The 27,769-nt window shown below is 36.8% G+C and overlaps 1 protein-coding gene across 7 annotated transcripts in view; it reads right to left on the bottom strand.

Moving 5' to 3' along the window:
• The window catches only part of KCNIP4 (potassium voltage-gated channel interacting protein 4), a 389,884-nt gene that overhangs the window by 25,125 nt on the left and 336,990 nt on the right, over positions 1-27,769 (bottom strand). For 5 of the 7 annotated variants that reach the window (XM_036381678.2, XM_036381674.2, XM_036381677.2 and 2 more), the window contains one exon: positions 15,651-15,775. In XM_036381678.2, the coding sequence (XP_036237571.1) occupies positions 15,651-15,775 (125 nt within the window). Of the gene's footprint in view, positions 1-15,650; positions 15,776-20,613; positions 20,716-27,769 lie in introns of all 7 variants that reach the window. The other 2 variants (XM_036381673.2, XM_054514532.1) reach the window with 1 other exon arrangement.

Here is a 27,769-nt window from a genome sequence, read left to right as displayed (position 1 = left end):
CTGCTGCTTCAGTTTTCATACTGCTTCATTATAGATACATGTTCATGTCCATTGATTTAAATGTCTTCTCTTTTTGCATGTACTTATATGTTCTATGTGCATGTGCTTTCTAGGAATTTGCCTTCAGCCTCCTTCTCATTCATGCTGTTGAATCTGATCAGATACTTCCCCCTAAGAAATGTAATTACTTCATTGATTTGATTTAATGAGTTTCTATAATCCAATATATTCATTCATGAGTATTGTAGCCATGTTACTTGAGAATACTTTTAGAATTAAAGATGTATTTACTAAATACCAAAAGGGCTAAAGTGAAATTTTTATCTACCTTAGAGCTTCATGCCAAGAATAAATAAATTTGTAATTTATTGTAAATTAAAAACCAAATATTTTTTTAATTTTGTAACTAATTTCCTGGTAGTAAATATAAATAAACTTGTCCATGCAATATTCATCAGGAATAGATTTCATAGCCTATTTATTTTGAAGTGAGAGCAAGTGTGATAAATCTTCTGTCTTGAAAGTACTCAGAATACAGGATTCACTTGTGGTACTGGATTATTTAATAAAAAACATAGAACACATATCAGAAATTATCTTTGTGAAAAGGGACTGTGTGGCATTTCTGGAGAGCTGATCACACTACTGGCCAACATAGAAGAAACAAGAGCAGGATAAAAATCCTGCAGAAGCTAATAAAAGTGAACTTACTCTACCAGGACTTCAAAGTAGATGATGCAAACAAAATGAGGTGTCTGGGGGAGAGAAGGTTTTGAAGTTGTTAAAAACAAAACAAGTGTAGTATAAAAAAATATCTCAAAAGATATGCTTAAAAGAGATGCCATGCACTAGCCTGTGAAGCAGTCTCAGAAACCTAATTCAGAGAAAAACCTCTCTCTTGAAATATTTGAAATGTGGCTGAACAAAGCACTAGAAATTAAGACTGGAAAAAATACAGGAATAGTCAGACAGTTCAAAAGACTTTTAGTCATTAATACAGATTTTAAGGAATCACAGAAAACTGTATTTTTGCTCCTTTTCTTTTTTCTTCTCTTTTTCTTTAAATGCTTCTAGAAGAAGAAATAACAGAAGGTTATGTGGGGAGAAGAGAGCCACTGTTTTCCTGCCCTAGATGTCCCCAAGAGAGAAACAAATTTGCAGAGGTGGAAATACAAGCTAAGTATTGTCCATTAGGTTTTGGTAAAATTTAAAGGGGTTGCTTCAACTGTGAAGTAAAAGAAAAACCCCCACGTCTCTGTATTGTATTCTAGACAATAATTTCTCTGATCAGCTTCTTTGAACTGGTGGCTTCTGGACTGCTGCATTGTCAGTATTAGGGCTCCTGCATTTAAACACCTCTCTTTGAAACTACCTGAAAGACAGAAACACTTAGTTTCCTTTGTATAGATTTATCATTCAGCACGTCAGTACATCAAATGGGAGCTCTGAGGAAGTTTTTAGGAAACCAGTGCACGTATGAGATAATTGCAGTGACTACAGAAGAGATACCTGCCTTGGCTCTTTTGAGATTATTCACCCAGCTCTGTGTTCTCCTTGAGCTTTGCTGTTTGCCTGCTGTAAAAGCCACTTTGTCAAAGCACTGGGAGGATGATTGGCAGGACAGTGTCTCAAACTACTCACAAAGGATGACAATTTGTTTTATTCTATCTTTATACCTATCATTTTGGGGTCTGCCCAGGCCAATGCTCTAATCCAGACCTTACCTGCCTTTCTTCTGAAAGGCTGCTGAAGGAGCTGCTGTTCAGTACCAAGAAACATGCAGAGACAAGAAGAGCAGAGACTGCCGTGGAAGGGATGGGTAAAGGACAATTTTGAACACATGTGTATTGGGTGCCCAGTCAAGAGTACTGGCTCAAAGCCTTACCCAATTCATAGGAGAGTTGAATCCCACTATATTAACATGTGTAAGACACATGAAGACATTTGGAGAGCAAAAATTGTAAAAGCTCAAAATAAAAGGTGGTATGAGGGTTTTAAATTTTTATTTATTACACTACTGGAAATTAGTTTTCATGAAAAATTTAAGGCCAGAATTAATATGCTTTTCATCTGTGGAATATTGTCCCTAATATGTATAACAATATATGGTATACATATGGGTATATTTATAATTATCTATTTCTAGTTCAATGGATCTTCATTTATTTTATCTAATAAATAACCTATGTTATTGAAAGTCAACTCAATTATATTGAAACTCAATTATATTGAAAATCACTGGTTCTTTTTACTTCAATTTTCACTTCTATATTTTGTGTTATCAGGAAAGGAACAGGTAATAATTTAACCTCCTGTCTCTTGAAATGGAATTAGTTCTTGGTTTTATTTTTTTTTTAATTTGATTTCTCATGCTAGTTTTCTCAGGAGTGGGCTATAAAAAAATCACTTTCACAAGACCTTGTTTATTGAAAAAAATATTTGGTTTGCATTTTTAGAAATACTTCCATGCCATCATATAGAAAGATATTGTAACAAAAAAGTGATGAATTTTGAAATATGTGTAACTAAAATTATATCTTGGATCAGATTTATTTAGTTCAGGAGGGCCCAAATATCTCGCTTAGACAGTTTGCTATTTTTATTTATTGCAGAATCAATCCTTATAGATCAGAATACAAATGAATCTACTCTAGTCTTGCATCCTTGAATACAATTGTGAGCCTAGAGAGCTAATAGCGATGGTGGGAAAGAAATATTTTCTCCAGTCTTTATAGAAGCTCTGTGGGATGAAAGACATACAAAGTAATGGTTAGGAAAATGGGTAGGAATGTTTAGGGACAGTTACCTCAGAAAGTCTTCTGTCCCTGCTTTTAAATCTTCCTGTGAATTTGCCTATTTGGTTACCAGTATAAAGCTTAAGCTATTTCCTAAGACTCAAAAGAAAGAAGGCAGACCCAAACAGAGAGCACTAATTACTGGGTCTAAAGGGACAACTTTCTTTTCAATCTTTCCTCTTTAACTTAGAGTACAGTAGGATTACTTCAGCTAAAGACTCACAGAGGGAACACCTCAGGTTGTTGCATTTCCATTTCTGTCACAGGAGCTGTAAACTCATAGCTCAGTAGCAACAGTCTACATTTCTAGGAATGTTGTAGCAGTTTTGATTTGACAGCATCTCCATTGACATCCATTGGTGAAATACATGTAAAAACTCTTTTCAAGCTTTGTCTTATCAGGTAAAACACAAAACTTGCTTCTACTTAGCTACCTGTAAAAGAAATACAATGTTTTCCTGTGGCACAGCGAAGATGTACCACGTTTTAAGCCTCCTACTGGAGGATACTCTAATGAACAAAAGCTTCTTTCCACCCCCTACTTGCTATGGCAGTTTCAGAGGAAAACAAGAAGAAATAAAGGAACTGGCTCACATCCAGCATGTGTGGCTTCACACAGTAAATAACAATCAACACTTTGGCTGCTTCCACAACTCAGCAGGCAAGGTGCCAGCAAATGCTTTTAATCAGAGCCATTCTTTGTTTAGCAATGCTCACTAACTAGTGAAATTTTTAGATTCTTATTATTAGCTGGCAGTAGAACAACAGTAAACAACATAGCTAAAGATTTGAACTTAAAAGCTCACCCGAAAGCCCGAAACACCAAACTTCATGGATGAGTCCCAGGCATCTGAGTGGTGCTTAGTGTTTCTGACCTTACTTGTCACTGCAGGATGGCATTTTACAATCCTGACTTGACAAATAAGCAGGAAATATAATTAAACTAAATGCAGCAGAACTCATACTTCAGCAGTGCAGCTTGTTGTAAACACTTTGGCAAACACAAGGTGCTCACCCTATTGGGAAAAGCAGTATTTAGGTGAGCCCTGCTTCAGTGACTGCCTTTCACACATTCCCAAGTGAGTTCTTTTAATCAAATCCTTTCAAATCAGATGAAATCCTGGGTGAGAGGAGAGGAATAGCTCCATATTAGCAAGTGTTGATCCCTTGGGTGTATTTCATTAGACCCACTCAAGTGATTCTCTTGAGCAGAATCGAGAACACTACCAGTCCCTAAAAGCAATATTTTAAGGTAGGTCAATTCCATTCTTTAAAATCATGGAGGCATTTATTTTGTTTTTCCTACATGAGGGTGCTTTTGTTTATCCTAGAAGCTCCTTGTATCCTTGAAGAGTGGAAGATTTGCTGAGGAAGAAGCTGTACTAATAACCTTCTGCTAAAAGTTAGTGGACTTGCACCACAGACATATCAGAAAATGGAAAGGCCTGAATATAGATCAAGGCATTTATGAAGCAGAAACAGCATGTCAGGGTGAAAAAAATATTCTATATCCTGTCTTAAATGCTTCTCAATCTTGATACTAATTTTCATTTCAGTAATGAAGTAAGAACACTCTGTTTTGCATTCCTAAGACATGACTGCACAAAAGAGAGTCAGGTTGAAAGTGTGTTCTAAGTCATGGTATTCCTGTATTTTTCAGAGCAGTTGTTCTTTGTTTCTTTCAAAGATGTGCAATGGTAAAATCAGACAGGTCAATATTTGGTTAGTGCTAAATACAATGAAAATACCAAGGAATTTCAGTGCCTACAGCTTGTGGAAATGGCAAAGAACATAAAATTCAATGGGGACTGGTTTAGACACTGAAAATCAAACACTGTGCTCATTATTTATATTTTATATGGTAATACATTTACCCTTTAACAAAGGTTTTTGCTTTCTCCACTACTAACAACATTTTGTCTCAGGAGAAGGGCCCCAGCAGTGCAAACAGAAGAACAAATGTGCTTACCTGCATAAATATTTATAAAACTGAGCCTGACATTAGCATAAGTTGGAGCTGATTCACCAAGTACAGTGGGGAAAATCAGACACAACTGAGGCAATGATGTGAATTGAGGCTGCTGTGGGTGAGAGAGGGAGAGGTGGTCTGTGGGAAGAAATGCCTCTTCCCTGTCCACAGAGTGAGGGGAATATGCCTTATCCTACAGGAACTCTGGCACTCAGTGTCTGAGACAGGGTCCCCTCCCCAAGCACCAAAACCTCACTGTCACTTCTGTGCCTGCCCAGTCCAGCACAGCACACTGACACTTTTATTCTGCTGCCCAAAGATCTTCCCAGAGTCTCCTTGACAAGGAGAAGACACTTGGCCACAAGAGCTCTATTGCTCGTGGTAATCATGGAAGGACCAGAGTGGGCTTTGTGGCCATACATCTAAATCCTTTTGAGAAGGAGGGGTAACAGATCCATAAGACAAGGGAGGATGTATCATTACTGCTTATAAAGGAGATATTATTCCTATAATTCAAAGACATGAGAAAAGCATCAGAATGGAATTTAAAGTTTAGCAAGCCATACAAACTGATAATTCTTTTAGCACAGCAAAATATCTAAATAAGCTATATGAATCTCCTTTAGACTGTTCTGGAGCTTTCCTTTCCTCATATGTAGATACTCAATACATTGCTTTTGGCAGCATATCTAAAATTTATAGCATTAGTCAAATCATTGGAACTGAATACTCAAATAAACCTATACAAATGGTGATTGATATTTGCTGGCATATTTTTATGAAAATATGAACAGCATAGAGAAATAAAAAATAAGACATTTCTCAGTTAAAACAGGTAACAAGAAGAATAAAAAGAGACAACTAGACAATCAGGTACATCTAAAAAAGTCATCTGTCAATCAGTTTAGGCCTAAAAACAAATTTTGTTTCTCATAGTTGTATCATTCCTTATGGAGATACATTGAGGCTGAAATTGCTGGACATAAAAACTTCTTCCACAGTCTGCTAAGTTTATGGCACATTAGATTTGTCTTTGTTCCATAAACACTGGTTTTGAGAACAAAATAAGAATTTAAGGCTGTTATAGCTTATGCTCCATTACAGAGGTGGTACAATGCCTCTTTTTCAGTGAAGTAGACTGTTGACTTGGTAGCCTGTGCATCTAAATAATGCTGGCATTTTAAATCACCAGAAAAATCATAATCATGTTATTGTTCTGATATTTATAATTGCTTGTAGTAGTATGTCAGATACAGATACTGGAACATTCAGTCACTGAGAGTTCACTTTGAAAAGCTGTTCTTTTTTGTGAGTCCACTGTGAAGCTGATCACAGTGTCAGAGATGCATAAATAGAATGAGTAAATAATTGTTAGAAATTCATAAAGTACACATAAAGTGCTTCCTAGATCAGTGTTTTTTCAGGCATGAGTTTACTGTGATTTCTACTTGACAGAGATGGAGCCTGGCCATTGAGGGGCAAAGTATCTCCCTCAAACACCCTGCCCACACATTTCGCTCTTAACACCAAGGAATCCAGGGTTCATTTTTCTCTCCTCCAGGGATGAACTTTGCTATCTCCAGCCCCTGGGAAAGTTCAGTTTCCCACAGCCACCAGCCCCCCCACTGGTACTCCCCACTTTGTTCCCAGGACGTGTTGGAGGGGGCTTTGATCATTGGCTGAGAAGCAATCTCTCCGATAGCCAGGGACCCTCTGAAAGGTTCTGGCTGTCAGAGCAGAGACATTAAATTGGGCAGCTGTCAATGTGGAGCCCACGCAGGCCCTGATGCACTGGTATAATGGTCTCAGGCAGCCCAGAAGGCTTTTAGCATGATAGTTAAGGCTTTTAAAGGTGTGTGGCAGTTAATAAGCCAGCCAGAGAGCAAAAAGGTTGAAGTCTTTAGACTTCTAGTTTCATGCTGTGTTTACTGAATCATGCTGTCTTCTGAGATATTGGCTCCTATTTCTTCTCTGACACTCACCGTATCTAAGATCTTTTAAGAATATTTCACAATGGAATTCATTGGGTTGAATAAATTCCATTACTTGAAAGCTAATATGAGAATCATTCACATAACTGAAGTGCAACTGCACATATGTCCAGCTGATCTAAAGAATGCAGGCTCTGTCAGACACTTTCACTCAAAGGTAAATGCAGGTTGACCCAAGACTTGTAATAAACTTCCCTGACACTGAAAGACTTGACCTTGAGGCTTTGTCACTTGTGATTTGCTATTTTATTTGAAGATTTACCAGTGTTTATTTTTAATACAGATGTTTATCTAAAGACATTTGTAAAGAGAAATTAATTCTGTTGAAATAAAGGAATGACATTAGTTTCACTTATTTCTGACAAAACCTGTATGTTGCTAATTTTGTTCACATTGATCAGAAATTTAAAGTAGAAAAAAATATAAAGATCCAAAATCATTTGGAAATTCCTGGGATCCATGACAGATACCTGAGTCCAGCACAAAAAAGATTTATCTATCAAGTCCATCCAAAAGGTTGAACTGCACCATCAAGAAGTTTCACCAGAAGGTATATTTATTCCCTCTCCCCTCATTTTGCAGGCTTAGGATCCCCACCCGAAAATACATGTGTCCACATGCATCTGAATTGGAGGGGAACAGAGAGATGACTTGGTACAAGATTAAATAAAAGATTATAACATTTTGTACACAAATTCTTTGAAAGTAAGGAAATTGGTAGCAAGAAAGCCAGGTAGAGGGGTTTTTGAATGCTGCTGTCTCAACTAATAAATATTCTCACAGAACAATTTTACATTGAGCTGTGTGTTATAAAGTAAAATGTTTATAGCAGTTACAGTTAATATGCATTGCAGCTCATGAAGAAAAGGCGATGGGCAGAGGAAGGAGAGTAAGAGGTGTATCCTTACTAAATTTTTAAGTTACAACACCATCAGAGCTGCATTGCACCAAAAGTTACTTCCCTAATGTTGGTGATTACCCAGAAACCAAAATTCAACCACTGCACATAACTCAAATACCAGGCTCTGTAGTGCTTAGCCCAGATGCTGCAAAAAAGTGACTGCAGTGAGTTGTAGCCAAAGACGACATTTGGCCGCTCGTATTCCAGTACATAAACATTTATATTCCAAACTGATGCACATAAAAGCTCATGTGGTAGAAAACAGCTCTTCCAGCAGATGAGTTACACTGAGCATCTGGCTGGTAAAGCAGAAGGTCTGCACTGAGCTTCAAGTGTCAGCCTGCCACCAGTGAGCCCCAGGGGGAGCACACCAGAGCACAGGACAGGGTATTGCCAATTCCAAATAGGAGGGGCTCACACAAACATACAGAACAATAAAGTTCCACTAAAATCTAATGTGGACTTTTTTTTTCCCTTTTTTTCCCTTTTTCTTTTTTTTTTTTTTAAGGAAGAATTTTGGAGGCATTTGGTGCTCTGGACTACTATTACTATTGGCTATTTAAGTCACAATCTTTTTGTACATTTCTTAATTAGAGATTTGGCACCTACCTTTTTTAGAGATAATTCATGAGCAAGCAGCCATTATTATGAAGACAGTCCTTGGTAAGATAGATGACATTTTTTCCCTAGTGAGCACAACATGAAGTGTCTTGTGCAAGCCATGAGATGAATAGAAGTGTAGGGACTGAGTCATTATTAACTTTCAGAAAGAAGATTTCAATCTCTGCTAGTAACTGTGAGACTAATTGAAACAAATATCTCTGCTGAACACACTAAGATCTGTAAATTTGTGACAGGTGACAACTATACTCTAGGTCTGTCAAACTGTACTTCCAAATTATTTTACTTGAAAAAATTTTGAAATGTTTCAAGTCTCTTTACTAACACTCAAAGGAAATATATGATGAATGTAAGAATTATTTATTGCTCAGATTGTTAAAAGATTTTCACACAGCCTTGTTTGAAATATGGAAGAGTTCCCTCTAAGTCCCTAACAAGTGAATGCCTAATAACAAAATGCTTCCTTGACAAAGGCTGGTTATTTTAAAGTTATTCTTCAGTCATCTAAAGTTGATAAAACAATTAATCTGAGGCACAACTGGAAAACAAGAACTCAACTTTAAAAAGGGAGATTTGAGCTATGTGCTTTATACATGTCTACTGATGCCTTAGAGAGAAAAAGATTTACAGAAATCTGTCTGTTGACAGCACACAAGGTAACTAGCTTCTAGGTTTATTTTCTTGATCTTCATTATGCTGTTGTCTATTGTTTAGTTTATTAAGACGAACAAGGCACAGGAGTTTTCTAACATTGGGGAATGTTAATTTTCAGCTTGAATTACTACTATCTGATTTTCTTTCAAGATTTAGAACTTCCATTTATTTTTTCCATTTTATTGGCATTTATATGCTCAAAGTTCAGCACGTTTATATGCTTGAGGCACAACCTGTTCAGCTGTCATCCCTATGTCTATCTGAAAAGACAAGTTGTTGGTACTTTTTGTGTACAACCTCCACAACACTGGTGGTCCAACACTGCTTTGTGCAGAAGGGTCAGCACCTCTGCAAAAGCTTTCAGCACAATAGGAATGTCTCATGCACTGATGCCCAGTAGAGCACCCCCAGTTTGATATTCAGAGTCAGAGAGGGATGTAGCTCAAATGGTTTTAGTATTGATTCACGTTAGCCAAGGAAACCAGGTAGAAACCTTTAACTGATCTATATTTTCTTCTAGGCTCTCTTCTGCTGGGTCAGATATTTTGCATCTGGAAAGATCTTACTAAGACTGCTTGCTGTGAAGCCCTAAGACTTATACAGAGAGTCATCAAATCTCAAAGAAAAGCAACTGCACCGACTGCTGGTCAAATAAAAAATCTTCCTTGCTGTCCTCGAGCCCCACATGGGAGGTTATAAAGCATATTGAAGCTCTAAGCTACTTCACCTACAAGAACAAGCTTTGGAGGACTGATGTCAGGGGCAAAATATTCTTGCATTAGTGCCATTTGCACTCATGTTCAGTTTGGGGTTTTTCCTCTCTGTTCTGGTCTGTATTAATCTTGAATCTGCATTTACTCATTGCAATACGTGATCACAACAAACAGAAGATCAATCTGAACTGAACTGAACAATCCTATTGTCTCTGTGAGACAGGTGACACAGTCAGTTCAGAGAAAGCTGATCCAAGATAAAATATTACTTCTTGCAGCATGAAAGCTTTTGTTTCATAATATACAATGTTCCAGAGATATAAACTAAGAGGATTATTTTGTCATTGTCCCTTGTCATGCTTTAGAGCAGGTGGAAAAGGTTAAGTAAGAAAGCAAGGAAAATGGAATGAAGGTTCAAAATCTCTTGTTTTGGATCATCACAGAGGTATTTTAACTCTTTGCAATGCCCATTTTTTCATCTCATTAATAGTCAAATGTCTATATCCCCTGTCAGCACAAGATTTCAATTTGTACTAAATAATTTCTAATCAAGACATTGATCATCTTAGAAACTACATTTGAAAGACAGAAGTGAAATACAGAACTGTATATCTCTATTAGCCATAGGTCAGAGGCTGTGCAAATAGCACAGCCAAAAAGCTGAAAGCCATCCATGTCTAGGACACTGAGATACATTTCTCATGTCTTCTGTCTTACCAAGTAGGTTCCAATTGCAGTGAAAAAAACAAATAGTGTATATAGTGTTCCTAGAATATCAGGCATACAAATATTTAAGAAAAGTTTAATCATTCTGAAAACTTTAGGTTTGGTACTCAAAATTACATTGAGGTGTTTCAGCTTTTGCAAAGTTAGTGCATATCCTGCAAAATGCACATTTTACACCCAACTTTCATCTTCATTGTTAAGCAAAAAATTGCAGGAGCAGAAAAATTATTTATACAGTGAAAATTATTTGTATTCCATGTACTAATTAAATTCTGCTCTTCTAAATCTCAATTACTTTCACAAAATTTATAATTTTTCTTTTGTTTTTAAAAACTCTAATTACATGGGAAAATGTTCAAACACAAAACTCAAATGCTTCAGACAATCAATAAATGAGCTTTATCACCGCTGAAACTAGCTTCCATTAATCTTTCTGTGAGATTCACAAATGCAACATACAGTGATGCAATGCTTCCATCAAATCATAACTGAAATAAAAAAATCTCTGAATAAATGATCATATTTCAACTTATGCACATAGATGGGTGGTGTGATGAGGGAACCAATCTTTGAGCTGTAACATTGTCAGATTTATTTTCTTGCTATCATTCTTTGTCTCATTTGCAAAAGGGAAGAAAAGTGTCTTAGAAATTCCCAATAAATGTCAAAGGTGTGGAGCTGCCTATTTAAATCTCCAGTATGTGTCCACAGACATTTTTATGCAATTATGACTTCAATTTACATTTTCTCTGACATACAGCCAGGTAAAATTAAGGTTCATGAAAAATCCTTCCAGTTTTCTGGAAAAGTCCAGGAGTTTCACAACACAAAGCTGTACAAAAGTTTTTACAAGAATGACCAACCAAAATGAAAATATTTTTAACATTTATATTTAGCACAGGAGCATCTTTTGTGCAGCAAAAGCATTATCTAGGTATTTTTTAAATGGATGCTTTTAAAACTGGGAGAGATCTATCAATGGACAGAAGAGAAAGAAAGACCACATGTTGAGTCCATGCTTGATAGTCAGTAAAAGTTATTGTGAAGTACCACTTGTACTAGGACTGCCACAGAGCTATTGGTTTGAAAGGTTAATGACTGCAGCAATCACAATTTCAATTTACAAGAAATGGGATGACAGGAAGCCAAATACAAATTGGAAATGTCCCACTGGGATGGCAGCTGAGCAACAATTCATCAACAACAGCACAGGAATATTGTAAAGCCAGAGTGCTGGGTACAACCTTTTCAGTCTGAGATGGGTTTAGGGCTTATATTAAGCTCATTTCTCAAGGGTAGTATAGAAGCTTAAAAATGGCTAAATTGCCTAATATAGACATAAGTTCTCCCTTCATAATTTTCCATATAGTAGTTGTTATGTCATCTGAAGGTGTTTATCCCACCTTCTTACATTTTCTTTTGTGTATATTCCCTTTCATTCTAAATGTTGACTTTGAGTTCTAGCAAAACAGCCATTGTCCCAAAGGCATTTCAATCATCTTTGAGCATTCTCTACAATTATACTCTAGCTCTTGTTACACAGGGCATCAGCTCTACTGCAATGTGATCTGAGACTTTCTAAAGCTTTCAGGTGTTTACATACACACAAAGATGCTCTGTGAGATCCTGTGCTACTTCTGCCTGGATTTTGCATGTAATTTGTGCTCAGTGGAAAATCAAATTGATGATAAAAAATCAAACTTTGTAATCATCAACACTACAGAAATGCAGGTGTATCTTACTTCTTTTTTTATCTGAAGTTAGCCAGAACTACTTGTAAGCATTTTGAAGTCAGAAATAACAAATAACTGGAGGTAAGCTGTGAAAAGTTCTGTTCATGCCTATCTCAGAAGAGACCTAAAACTCAACAGGGTTCAGGGAAATATGCAGGCTGGAGTGAGATTCTATAGACAAAAGCTTTTCAATTAGTACTAATGTGCTGTAGGATGCTGCTAATTTCATCTAACAGGACCACAACATCAGCAGAACTATCATAACTTAAGTTCATGCTTTAATTTATCTTGCTTTATATACTGAATTATCGAAGAGATAGTAAGACAGGCAAATATCAGGTGACAAGCATAAAGCATAGAGGTAGGATCTGCACCAGATTTTGATGACATCATGTTAAATATGTGTGCCTGTGTCTTTCATTAAATATTTTCAATAATTTCCTTCTTAGTGGAATGATTAAACAGAATATCACAGACTCAGAGAATGGCTGGGGTTGGAAGGGATCTCTGGAGATATCTGGTTGCATATTCCTGCATCTGTCCTGAAGAGGATCCCCAGGACCATGTCCAGAGAAGTAACTTTTGGATATCTTCAAGCAGGAAGATGACACAAACCCAGTGAGCAATCTGGGCTGGTAGTCAGTCACCCTCACAGTGAAAAAGTGTTTCCTGATGTACAGAGGGAACATCCTGTGTTTCTCTTTGTGCCTACTGCCTCTGGTCCTGGCGCTGGGCACTACTGAAAAGAGCCTGGCTCCATCTTTACACCCTCCCTTCAGATATTTATATATGCTGATAAGATCCCTGCTGAGCTTTCTCTTCTCCAGACTGATCAGTCTCAGCTTCCCCAGCCTTTCCCACAGGAGAGGTGCTCCAGTCCCTTAGACATGTTTGTGACCCTTTGCTGGACTCTCCCCAGTATGCCCATACTTTTGTTTCACTGGAGGGCTCAGAACAGGCCACAGAACTTCAGATGTGGCCTCACCAGCGCTGAGTGAGGGGCTGGTGTGGCCTCCAGGGCTCCTTTGACCTGCTGGAAGTGCCTTACCTAAAGCAGAACTGCCTTTTCTGCATAAACAGACACATTTGCTGGCTCATGCCCAACAAAGCCAAGGCAGTGTCCAGCTGGGTGGCACCCAGGAGAAGTTGGTACACGAGCAGATGTGTGAAGCACACTGGCTTATGTGTGCTTGGAAATACTGGCAGGACAGCACTCAGCTGGATGACAATGCCAGAAGGCAGGTGGCCTGTGGCAGGCAGCAGAGGATGATGGAGCACACTGTAAGGGGGACACAGTCCAAGCACAGACCATGGGAGACATTGCAGTGCCATTGTGGATCAGTACCCACCAAAGCCATTCCAGATATATTCAATAAAAGGTAGATATGTGTCAGGAAAGGTGAACTAATCAGCATAGACAAGATGCTCATAGAGCTGAGGTAGACTAGTCCTACCAGTTCTCTGAGGGGATTAGAGAGCTGTGATCTAGCACCAGTAGAAACTGTTAATATGAGAAATAAAACAAACTCCAACTCAACAAAAAGTTTGAAATAATCCATTTCTGAAATCTAATGCTTGGGCTAAATAATACTACTTTAAACTGATTTATCTTTATGACAGTGACTAGCCCTGGGCATGATTTACAGCATTTTAGATCATAATTGATAACTTTCCAATGATATTATACACAAAACCACTGAAGTTCATGTCCATTAACTCTATCATCTAGTCAAGGACATGTTATACATGCATGTCTTGAATTATCGTGTACTGATAAGGAAATGAAACATATGGATAGAAATGTATTACCATGTTTTACCATCAACATTCCTTTGATGTAAGTAGAACTTACATCTTGGAACAAAAAAGCACATGAAGAGCTGGAATTCCTCTTTTCAGAAAATGCTAAAAAAAGGTATCAATTAAAATATTTCCTTATAATCTATTCTTATTCTCCATACTTCATTTTATGCAAAGAAATATCAAGGTTCTTAGTTTCTGAAACTCTAAAAATAATTATTCTTGAGAAATAGACAGAAGGCTTATTTTATCCACTATACTTTGTACCTTTTTGCCTTAGATAATTAGGGACATTAGATCATGATTTGCAATGCCTGGAGAATATTGTCATTAGCAGGGGAATGTTCTCTGGAACCCTGAGGAAATGAAAAGCTTTTAAGGGCAATCACTGTTAATCACTAACATGCCAACATTATATACTTTCTGGAACTGAGAATGATACAGACAGGACACATTAAGTGACTCTCTCTTGCTTGCATTGTAAGCTTTTGATAAAAATATGTGTTTAAAACATCCCTTTGCATGTCTTGCTTTCTTTACAGAATGCAGGAGAGCTAAGAACTGCAAGATTTACACTTCTTGTACAAGCTATTGAAGATATCCTCTCTGATTCCATAATGGAGCTTCATTGTGTTTTTATTAACTCATCTAAGTAGTAAATGCCATGGGCAAGAGATTGTCCCTTTTCACCCAAGAGGGTGAAAGAAAAGATAAACTATAAGGTGATAAATGCAATTAAATTAATCTTTAGCTTCAGCTCAGCAGGAGACATAGCATCTGCACAGCTGCAAAACTTACAGTTGAAATTATAGATTAAAATTAAACATTGATGATTATAATTTACTATTATTATTTTTTAATATAATGTTTCTTTAATATTTTTATCCAATGTTAACTGCATCCAACATTCCACATATTTTCTAATGAGATAAGGGATAGTAAAATAAATAGAGAAAAAGTATATTTTTAAGAAAACAGAGTTCAGTATTACTTACTAACATCTTTTGAGTTCTATTTCTTTGCTGTACTAACCATGAATGCCTCAAAAGTCAAAGCCAAGCCCAGCACTACAGGGCAGCTGTACACACTGGAAAATGAATCAAACTACACCCATGGACTGGGGTCCTCAGTTGGGATCCCTGCCAAATAAAACATTGGTCCTGCCACTACATCACACATTTTCAGGAAAAAAAAAAATCACTCAGATCCTAGTAAAGGGATCTAAGAAGTTTATAGATTTGTAGAACTAGTGGGAACTGATGAAGTTATCTACAGCTGTTCATCAAATAAAAAAGTCATCTAGGGCAGTAGAAATCAATTACTTCTTGTGACAGCTCCTGTGAATACAAAAATCAAAATCTTTCTTCTTACTGACCAGATTTTTCAGGACTCTTCCATTTTTGCATCCTTAGACAAACAACCTCAATTCAACTTTCAATTTGTCTTTGAACAAAGTCCTACTATATAAGTTATACTTACTCTATTAAGAATAAGCAACTAACTTCTCCTACTAAGTTATAATTATTCTCCTCTTGATGCTTTCTATTTTCTATTTGCATCTTTTGTTCATTAAATAGTTTAATGACTTTAGACCAATTGTTTCAGAGTGATTGTTTCCTCATCTGATCAGATATGCAGTATTTAGCTACTGAATCTCATGAGCTGTACTGCTAGTCACTCTTACATAGCTGAGACTGCAGTGGCAAATCCCATAAACAGATTGCAAATACAAAAAGGAAGTGCTTACATTCTTGAAACCTCTATATAAGATCTGAAGTTCCTTCTTTGTGAATTTACTCTGTGCTTCCAGCAGTTCAAGAGCTTCAGGTCTATGTCGTACTGTGGCCATTTCCATTTCATCTTCTACAGTGTCTGCAGAATACAAGAGACAGAGGAGGAAAGCTCAATAGGAAATACAGGAAGTGAAAATACTTTAACCCTTTCAAACAGACAGAGAAGAAAAAAGGAAAGAGGGAAGAGGGAAGGGAGGGGAGGGGAGAAGAGGGGAAGGTCAGGGAAAAGGGAAAAAGGGAAAAAGGGAAAGGGAAAGGGAAAGGGAAAGGGAAAGGGAAAGGGAAAGGGAAAGGGAAAGGGAAAGGGAAAGGGAAAGGGAAAGGGAAAGGGAAAGGGAAAGGGAAAGGGAAAGGGAAAGGGAAAGGGAAAGGGAGGAAGAAAGAAAATGCATTCTCTTTAAGACTTGTTTTTGCAGCTTTAATGACAAACGATGAGTCCATTTTGAACTTATAGGAAAAGGGTGTCTATCATCTGCTTCTGTGGCTGCAAAGAATAGTGAACAGCAGTGATGATCCAGTAGCCTGCATATTATCTCATGAGTAATAATACCAATAAACTGGAAAGACAACATCCTGCAAGAGCATGCATGATACATTCAGTATGACTTTTTGTTTTGTACAACTCTTTGACCAAAGGAAACAATTTAATAAAACTTCAGCAAGTCCAGAAAACTGAAAATTTTCCTTCAGTTAGATAATGGATGTGAATTGACTGTATCAGGCTGGGATTTTTATTGTGAAGTTGTCTTCTGGAAAGCATGTGAAATTGGTGTTGCATACACAGCAGCAGACCTTACTTTGAGTATCATACAACTGACCCTTTAGGAGAAATATTATTGAGGGTGAGCAGAGCAGCCTAAGTGGGGAACATGATAGTTTTAGGGACCTCTTCTTTAGGTAAGTAAGAATGTGGATATACACATTCAAGGTTTACAGTTAAGTGTAGATTAAAACAATGAGAATTAGCAATGCATTTTTTCCTAGGTAGAGTTTTAAATGTGAACGTTCAATCAAACAGCTAAAGGAACTTTAAAAGTAGAGTGCCAGTCCCTTGTGATCAAAATAAAAAGGTGTGTGTCCATTTCTAAGTACTGGCAGCCTTAAATGTAACTTATCCAGATTAATGAAATGAAATTACTGCTTTATTTTGATTTAGGAGTTATAGGAACTATAGCAATATAACAATACAAATGCCTAATTGTCACTTCTACAATGTTGAAGATAAATAATTTATTTCATTAGAATGTGGGACTCTTTATTCTTAGAATAAAGTTTCATTTGGTTCAATATTCATAAACACATAGTATTAGAACTCAACTAAAGTAGTATTATGCCTAGAGTTTCATACATTTTTGTTCTGCTATAAAGCAGAAATAATAGCTTTCAGCTGCTTGGGAGAAATTTGGCATCAGAAGATACAGTTCAGCTAAACAAAAAATAAGCAACCAAATAGTTTATATATTATTAAATATCTCTCTTTAAAGAGATATTTAATAATAGATAAACTATTTGTAAAAATCTTCACAAAATTTAGGGCTTTGTCCTTTCTCCTGTGAAAATTATGTTGCTGTTAGCACTCTTCTCAGGAGGATGATCTCAGTGTGATCCAGATGATTTTTTTTGATAACCACAATTCAACACTAGGTACTTAGACTAAATTGGCAAAAAAATCAACCTGAGAATAAATATTGTTGAAGGCTCACTTGTATTTTATATTTGAATGGTTACATGGGATTTAAATGGGTTTTGTTTTTAGACAGAAAAAGACTTAACTTGAAATGAGTTCTCTAAGCACCCATTTGTAAAACATCTGGCTACCTAGAGAAACATCTACAATTTTTTCTGGAAGCTAAATGAATACACATAATAAATGTGAGGCTAGAGATAAAGGCCAGACAATGTGCTGAGCACAATATTTAGTATACCCTTAGCAGTAAACATTTTTATTGCCTTTAAATGATTCAGTGAGCATGTAGAAGACTGCAGTAGGCTGATGGTGTTAATGAAAAGGTTCAGTATAACATTCTTTACACTCGACTTCTCTAGTGTCTTATAGCTAGAAATAATAAAAATGCATGATAATCATAAACTTCCTTAAAATCAACCAACTGTGATGACTAAAATGCTATAGCATTCATGAGGCATTTGGTTTTTAATTTTTTTCTTCACAGTTCTAGGCAACAGGCTGGAAAAGAAAAAGCAGAAAAATCTATACTTTAAAATATGCAGGAAAGTGGGTGAAAATCTCTTTTTACTATCTCTATTTTTATCTATTTCTAAACAATAATGATTTCTATGGCATTAGTTATTTCAGTTCCTTGGTTTATTCAGCCTAGATCAGTTAGGAATACTTTTTTTTTCCATAGAAATAAAATTTCATGTCAACTGAAAACCAGAAACAAGTTCACAATCCCTCATTAATGTACTAAACAAAATATTGTTACTGATTAAATTAATTAGATTTCTTATTACTAAATAGTAAAGACATTTTTAACGTAAATATCATAGGAGATATACTTTGAACCTTTCATTATTCATTAAAGAACAAGATGGCAAAAACAAAGCAAAAGCACAGCAAAAAGCAAATGTATTCTATATATATGTACTCTTTATATACTCTTTATGTACTCTATATATCTGTAAAAAATTGTGCACATGCATTTCCCTACACATTATAGCCTCCCTAACCATTTAATAACTATTTAGCAGTTTTTATTTCTCAAAACCATTGAGTGTAGCCCTACCCTAGTGCACTAGCACATGCACATATCTAGGGAATGATGGTTTAAAGTTTAGACTTACTAGACTAGAGCACACAAAGTGTTCTTTTACATGCTTTTTTCAATAGGAATGCTGAAATATGTTCAATGCAAATGCTGAGACAAGATTTTACATTTTTAGATAACCTTTGTAAGCACATATTGATAGAAGTGCAGAAGTGCAAATTCAGGCTATGAATATATCAATAAATTAATTGTTAAAAATATTTCCCTGATAATTTCTAAGGAATTCATATCATGTGATTGCTATTGCAAGTTGTGCTGTTTTCATTCCTAGGACAATATAATGTTGCTTCTTTCATGCTAGCAGAAATGAAATAGCACATGATGTTAAAATAGAATAATTACAGTGTATATGTACAATGATAATCTTATTCAAGGTTTTCACTTGATATAACACTCTTACTTAATGTAGCACTTATTTATGGAGGAGATTGCAGAGAAAATTATTGAATGCACCTTTTTTACTGCTGGTTCTCAAATAGGAAATATTTGATACTCATTTTAGTTCAACATCTCTTCTGGTTTGTAGAATATTTTCAGTAAGGAAAATATCAGTTTGACACGGTCAAGATTTCTGAGACTGACTCTAAATATATTTTGTTACCTGTGCAGATGAAGACCTTACATAGAAGTGTGCAAGTGTCCTTACATAAGGATGTGTCACTCCCACAGCAACTTCAAACAAACAGATCAAACTTTCGATTAATTCTATTTCATTATCTATTCCATTCCCCATCCATGGAAATGTTCAGGTTGGATGGGACTTTGAGAAACCTGGTCTTGTGCAGGAGGACTAGACTAGATGATTTTAAAGGTCTCTCTTCCAACTCAAGCAAACTTGTGATTCTCTGATTCCTTTTGTTGTCTAGGGCTATATTGTTCAGGTCATGCAGCTGAAAGCAACTTATCCAGAAAGAGTTATTAACAAGTGCCCCAACAGTAACTGCAGTTTTTATGATACCTTATTTTCAATTAAAACATATCAGCTGAAGACACCATGAAATAAATAAATCAGTGTATATCCAGAAATTTATCCCTTTTCATCTCAAATACTTAAGTGGAAAGCAAACACCAGAGTTTTCTCTACAGAAGAGCATATGAAAGACAGTGAAGGGGGATAGCATTAAGAAACCCTAGATCTGTACCTGTGAAGTCTTGACATTAGTCAGGGGCTGTATTTCTAGTCAAGTTGCTTTTTATTGTCCTAAATTCACTAGACGTGGGGAACTGTTCTTGCAGGCCTTTTTTTCTTCCTGAGATTGATTGATATGCTTTATCAGAAGATTATACAGGCAACACCTGGACAATTCAGCTTCTTATTTTAGGTGCTCATATTAGTGCCTAGAATTCAGTCAAATTAATCTAAATTGAATTGGATCCAGAGAGATATTTTAAAATCTGCTATAGGAGTCAATTTATATAGGAAGACATTGTAGTGTTATTACTATAATTAATCTCTATCTAGGAATATATATGTATCTATGTATTGATCTCTCTCTTACTCCCACTGCCCCTCTATATTTATCTGTTACTTGCTCTGGAAGGATTTTATCAGGACATTCAGTATAATACCAGTGTGCTTTTCCTGTATATTCACATTCACATTCTTTTCAATCTCAACATTTCTTTTTCTCTCAGACACCAGGTTTAAGTTCTGTTCCCTAAATAGTTTGAAGCTCTATATTCAAAACCTGCAGGACCAATCCTTTCCTCCCAGACCAGTTATGATGGTACCCCCTGTGTATTGGATAGCAAGCACATGCAGTCACGTGCATAAAAATGCCAAAAAGTTACCACTTTTGGAATACATGGAGAGCAGGTATTAAATTTAATGGAATCACTTGTCAACTAACTTGCAGATCATAAGTGCCAAGTGATAATCTTTGGTCATCCCCTCTGCTGCAATTGCCAAGCTCCTGTGTGGCAGACTGTGGCACTGTTCTCTTGCCATCCTACTCTGCATACACAAATCTGTGCAGCGCTACATTTTAAACCTCAATAAACCATATGATTACTTCAGCAGATATCTCGCCTCTCAAATGACCAGTTAATGAAAGTATAATTTTTGATGCATGCAAACCTAAAAAAAAAAAAAACAAAAAATCAAATGAAAAAAATTAAAAATAAAACTTGCTTTGAGTAACAGGAGATGTCGTTTTGGCAGCCGAGCAGGGCAAGAGCTTCATAAGTCGCTCTTTAATGCTGCGTTTGGTACTGTTCTGAGCGTAGAGGAAACCTAAAAAATATATCATCAGGACTGTTAACAGAGGCTTGAGAACAATTTCTGTACATGCTGCAGAGTTCATCATTAGAGCAGAATGCTGATGGGAAAAGGCCAAACAGATTGCAGCCACCATGAACCGCAAATGGCAACCAGAATTTTTGAACAGGACAACAAAATTGTTTTGTCTTTGTATCTTTCCCACATCTTTCCAATACAGGGGATTTACTTGTCTGTGTACATCTCTTGTAATATTCTTATAACCCACCTTAGATCATCTAGCAGAGATGTGTCAGATTATTAATTTGAAACAACAGAAGGTAAAAGAAGGTGTGTAAAAATTTTAATGTTAAAATATTTTAAAGAATTTAAGTCTATTTCCTTTTGAATTTTAAGATGGAAAACAAAATGAAACCAAAATAAAATCTCAAAGATATCTTTTGTTGTCCTTTCTGGTAGACTTCTAATTCCATGGCTGAGCTTTCCAATATAATGAATTCGGCAGTTGTGATAACCAGTCTGGTACTTTTGCCTTTTCTGAGTAGTAAAATACCAACCATGATGTGTAGTCAGTCTCCCTTTAGTATGTGGCACTTTACATATATAAAATATAACTATTACTTATACTCTCATTTTAAAGATTAATTTGGCTGAATAGCTAATGTTCATGTGCTATAAAGCAGCTGAACTACATCATCCTTATTTACTGCAATGGAAAATGTTGGAGTATCTTCCTGTGAGGCCAAACCAACCATCTTATAAAAAATGGGTGATATGAGCAAGCATTGCCTGGGTGGATATTTGCTGCAAATGGCAGACTTAACACCTGTAAAACAGCTCAGTACCTGATTTATGTTCCTGAGAGAGGCAGAGCTTGGCTGACACATTATGCAACTCCTGCACTTTTCATCTCAACTGCATGCACAGAAACACAAACACTGCTCTATGATGGCTCTTGCCACTACAGCCAGAGTGCAAAACAGATGGGGCAAGAGATGAAAGACACAACTGACAGGTCCTGTGCTAAGGGCACAGGCACCCGGATAATCATTGGTTATCCCCCCTGCTGCCATTGCACTGAGTCCTGGTGTTGGAGACATGATGTAGAACAGTTCCCAAGCCATCTTAAGCATGTGCTTGTATTTGGGAACAGCAAGCAAGAAGCTTTAGGGATATTAAACTGTGTAAATAAAAGGGAAAAATATCAGTTTGTATATGAGTGAAACATTGAAGGAAATGAAAAAGAAATGAGAAAAAACAGGGATGACTCAGCCAGAGCCTGAAAAAATCAACCAACTTTCAGCAGACAAATTCTGCCTCTGAGAGAGCAGCAGCTCTGGTGAATACACAAAACAACCCAGTTACAGCTCAAGGTCAGATGGACCTAAATGACTATCTCAAGAAATGTCTAAATCTTTTAATACAAATAATAAGAATGAATACACTTTTATCCTGTAGCACCTAACCATCAGCTCAACTCAGAAACATAGTGCAGATAAATGCATAAAATAAAATGCAATTTGGGATCTGATTTCCCATTTTTAGTTTGAGCACCAAACCTGAGCCTTTAAATGGGTAGCTTGCTGTCTCAGCTGGCAGTGTCTGCTGTATCACACTATGCCTGTACTGTATTTACCTGAGCATGAAAGAAATCTTTTCATCTGAAAGATTTTTTTTATTAGGAATTCTTCTAGTATAGACATGATGCAGAAATATCTACAGTTATCTTATTTGTTTGAGTAAAGATTTGCAAAATTTACTATACACTTATATAATTGCATAGGTCCACACCTATGTAATTACTGATGATGTATACGTTGCTTAAAAAAACCATAAAGGGATGTATTATTTCTAAATGGTTTGAAGGTAAAAGCCTTGAGTAAATAGACAATTCTGCTACTTTTAACACACAAAAAGCTTATGGAATTCAATGCAAGCCATATGGGCTTTGCAGTAATATGATTAAGGTCAAAACTAAAATAATATATATAGGAGAAAGTAATATCAGAGGAGTGAGTAACTGAGGAGAACAGTATAGCTCTGTACTCACTTCTGGCAGTTAATTTAAAATTTTGACACTATGGTCAGGGCAGAGGTGAGGGGATTGGTTTATCCTCTCATTGTATGAGAAAACAGCATGGAAGTTTTCATTCCCAGTGGCTGCAGTTAGTTTATTCTGCAGTTACTGCTGTAATGATCTCCTGATCAGTACTGCAGCTTTCAATGTGATTTTCATGAGCTAAGATAAAAAAAATATTTACTACAGGAAAAACATGCTGCAAACTGAGTCTATGCTGTGTCAAAACACTAAAGATGATCATGAAGATGAAATATTTTAATAATTTCTGTGAATTCTGTACCTATTTGCAGTTTGAAACAGGTTAAGGAAAATAATCTCAACCTCTAATATGAACATTAAGAAGCTAGTTAATCTAATAGATTAAAATTATTTACACAGTAGGAAACACTTATTACCAGTCCTTAAAGTGGCTGGTCATGAAAAGAAGAGCTATGAAGCATCAACACACTGATAATGATGGACTGATGCTATTTCCTTCAAACTTCTACAATAGAATAATAGCAATTCTTAGCCTGAAAACAGATATGCAGGAGAAACTGAATTTTACAGATTATTTTTGTTGTTGGTTTTTTTTTTTCCTCTCAAAATATGTTGACTAGAAATGTCATAGCTCCTACCCCTAACCCAGTAAGGCACAAACTCCTCTAGGCAAGATGTGAAGGTTCTGAAAATTAAGGTTAGTTCACTGGTGCTGCTTGCTCGTGAATTTAATAATCTGTTTCCCTGCAATGAAAATTAAACTGTGAGACACATTTTTCCCCAGAATTCACTGTGGGAGTGCCCTAGAACTCATCTCTGTATGACATCACGTGGAATTGTGGGCAATTGTCTCCAGAGGTGCCCACGTTTCACCAACAGTTCTGTAACTGGAGCCCAGCTCACATATTCTCACATCCTGGTAGCCTTGTACTGCTACCTGTGCACAGACATGGGGCACACAGCTCCCTGTGGGAGTGCCTGCCATTCAGCATGATTTATATGTGTATTTGCAATTGTTAAATTCACCAATGACTTAAATTCCTGTGTAGAGATTCCTAAACTAGAGAACTGTAACTTATTAATAGAGGTTTAATATCAAGAGTACAACACGGCCAGTGCAATCTTTTTCCAAACTGCTGCTTTAAAAAATTGTACTTGACCAAAATCATCCAGGTTGTTGTCATGTGTCTGTCCTAGTCACTTTTTGATCACTGTTTTTGACACTGCTGGTTATCAAAAAATACAGAAATGTATAAACATTTAAAAGACAAAAATTATAAGTGATTAATGAATGACTGTATATTTCTAATCATATACATCTACACCTAGACTATCTTAACTCAGTGCATTTACTTTTTTCAGATGTATGATCCCAGTTTTAGAAAGACAGTACATATTACATATTGCCCTGTTGTTGCAGAGACGGGTCAGACTACCCCAGGAAAGACCATCTAGAAAGGAGTTTTCAGAGGCAAAATATCTCCCCTTCTAAGTGTGATTGGTGTCTTTGAAAATTCTTTGTAGTCAGCATGAAAGCAAGGGCAGGTAGGCCATTTTTTGGCAGTGGCAGATAAATCAGACTGTCTATCTTAAACACCCACTAAGTGCACAAGATAGACCTTGCTGTTGCTGCCCTTGCCCCCAAAGCCATGCTCACCTTTCCTGCTTCCATCAAATACTCTCTGTTCAAAGAAGTACCCACCTGCCTCATTGCTGCCTTTTTGTAATGGGATTTAGGTGATAAATATACACAGAAGGCCTAGTAATCTGAGTCCCTAAAGGCTTTTGGGGCTGGTAATCATCCTACTTAGGAAGATGTTTCTAATTCAAAAACTAGAAACAATTCTTTCAAAAATTTCCTCCTTGACTGTTTGTGAAGGACAAAAATCACATCTCTTTTTTTTTCCCCCACTCTTTTTTTTCTTCATGCTTTTTCATTTCTGTTAATTTTTTTTTCCTTCTCAAAGTCTCCCTCTTATATTTGGCAAAGTCAGCAGGTTAACTCTCAGTGTTTAAATCTAACTCTGCTTTTTAGTCAGCAGCATTTACAACCCACGGGCCACCTCCAATGCCTTCACAGTACAGCTAAGGTCCCAGTAGAGCTGGAATTTGGATTTTGTTCACCTACAGGATTTTACGTCTTCCCACAAAAAATGGGGAAAATTATCTTTTATATTAGTTCTGGATGTGATATTTTTGGAAGAGATTTAGCATGAGCCCCAAAATCTAGGCTGGACAGATCCTTTTTTTAAATACAAAATTTTGAGACAAACATGACAAGAACTCTGAAAACTGAAAGGGAAATGTACTAAGTGGTTTCTTGACATGATGATTTACGCTTAATTTCAGCTGTATGATGGAATATGTCTCAGAGCCTTAAGGGCTGGCAGCCCCACTAAACTGTTAATGGTTCATCACAGATGGAGTGGCAGGGGAGACAAAATGAAGTGCAGGTTTCATATTCACAGTTCAGGACTTGTGGAAGAGAGACAAATCAGGATACATGTGCCTTCTGTGTAGTGAGCTTGGGAATAGAATGAAATTATGTACAACATAAATATTTATAAGTCTCAGCCTCAGTTCTTTGGTAGCGCCTGCCAAGGAGCTGTGTGAGTTGTCAGTAGGCTACATGGTAGATCATCAGCAGTCTTTGACAAGCCAGGAAAACATCCCTGACAATCTCATTTGTCTGTACACATGCATTTTATTGATTCTTCCTCTACTGACCCTAGTTTTCTGTTTTTCATTGCAATATATACCTATCAACTTCGTTGACTACTAAAACCCTATAGATCACATCAGATCACCCATGAAGGTACTGAGCTAAAAATGAATGGCAGCATTTTAGGGAATATCTTAGAACTCTAATTTAAAAGTCAGATTGCTCTCCTTCACTTTAAATTCTCTTGTACATACAGTTATAAATCAGTCTCCCAATGGCAGATGCAGATTAGGAACTGATAGTTACACTTCTCTACCAATAAATTAGAGATCAGAGCCAATTGGGAAGCCTGGAGGCAACGGGATTTGATTGAAAATGAAGGGCAAAGAACCAGTGATCTTGTCAAAACCAGTAACTACAGTTTGGCATTTGTAGGATTGTCAAAGGAAAAAGGATGAAAGAAGAGAGGATTAAGTAGTATCACTAGAGAGAAGAAATAGAGTAGATAAGCATCAAAGTATAAAAGTGATAAAGCAGAGAAATGGCCATACTTTTCTCTTGACAGTCTTCATAAATTTCCCAACTACAGCTTTATCATTCAGACCATGCCTTTCCATTATATATATATGCAGCTTTCCAATCTGAAAAACTGCTTATGTTATGAACAGTTTCTGTACAAATGTTCAATGTAAACACTATCTAAAACTGTTATAAACATCTCCAGGTGCACAAACACTGAAAATATCAGAGAGTTTTTTCAGTGCAATACTTGAAAATGTACAAGTATGTCAAGATGACTTAATTCATTACTTACCACTTAACACATTTACACACACACTAAGTGTGTGTAAAACTAAGCTGGTCCTCTATGACAAGAAACATATTTATACCAGATCACCTGTTTTCTTTAGAAAAATCTCACTTGAAGTGGACCATGTGAGCATATGAAAAAATGCACAACAAATCAGATTTACTACTGCGCTGAAATGTGCTCTTTCCCTCTTTTTCCCCTCCTCCCTTTTGTTGTTTATTAGCAGTTTTTATCTATCTGTAATGCATACAAATGCTCACAGAACAACTTACATCACCAGAAAGTTACTTAGCTCATGGGAATCTAGAAAGAAGACAGATTAAGAAGAGGTTTTTAAGACAGATGAGAGAGCATTCTCTCTGTCTCTTCACAAGCAATTTACTGCCACAGAACTAGCAAGTGATGCTGAGAAATAGCAAGTGATGCTGTTGCATTGCAGATGGTTTGTGGATACAAGGAGTGAAGAAGGTGGAAACTTGACTAACAGTGAAATGGGCCCTAGCACTGGGCAGACACTTCTGGACACCTCTGTGGTGGTGTCCCTGGTCAGTGAAGAGCCTGAAGGGCTGGCACCAGAGAGGGCACAGTGGGGGCAGTGAAAGGCCCTCCCCAGCATTTAGCAGGTCACAAACAGCAGCACAGACCCATAAAGAAAAGCTGTTCAAGAGACTGAATTTCTACTAATTACTAGATTGAGTTTATTAGGTTTAGTGTAGATTCATTGAGTTTTGCAGTAGAGGAAAACTAATTGATGCTTCAACTGAAATGAAGGATCTGTTCTAACCTGGAGGCCAAAAACCAATGGCACAGTGCCTGTGCTGTAAAATATGAAAGTAAAAAAGGAAAAACACCATTGTAAGAAGACTACAAAAAGCAACTGAAAACAAACAAAGAAAAAAATAGTCTACCAAAAGGAGTGACAGAAATCAAATGGATGAAATGAGTTGAGCTGGAATGAGAGTTCAGTAAAGAAAGGAGAAAAATAAAAAAGATCAAAAATGCTTAAGAGGACTTAATAATTTGAATGAAAAAGTAAAGAAATTTTAATGAAAAAGAAAGAGACCTTTCAAATATTCATTACCTCTAAATTTAGCTTTTTATCTTAACTGTGCTAATGCCATATGTGAACATGTTCAATGCTGGACTCAGACACTCACATTTGCCAAAGGGACAGCAGCTGGAGTCAGAGCAGGGACAGGGGTGTCCCTGGTCTGTGGTGTCACTCTCTGGCTGGAGCCAGTGGTGTCTCTGTGCCACGCACTGCAGTGGGTGCCAGTCCCAGCCCTGGGCTCGGTGTGTCCTGAGAAACACCTACAGCAGCTCCAGGGTGAGTGAGGCTCAGTGCCAGTGGCTGCAGCAGCCCCCAGGTGTCTGGATCCACCTGCAGGGGGGAGAAGCATCTGTGTCTCCCCCAAATCACATGTGTGGAGCGTGTTGTAACATCCCTTAACAAGCACACCAGTATTTTGTGGAGAGAAGTCTTTTCATACTCATTAGGAAAGTTAAAGAACCAAAGAGAGATACTTTTAATGAATAA

The sequence above is a fragment of the Molothrus ater genome, chromosome 4 (genome assembly GCF_012460135.2).
Source record: "Molothrus ater isolate BHLD 08-10-18 breed brown headed cowbird chromosome 4, BPBGC_Mater_1.1, whole genome shotgun sequence".
Classification (NCBI taxonomy): domain Eukaryota; kingdom Metazoa; phylum Chordata; class Aves; order Passeriformes; family Icteridae; genus Molothrus; species Molothrus ater.
The sequence above is the reverse complement of the archived record's forward strand: the minus strand, read 5'-3'. Positions and strand labels throughout refer to the sequence as shown.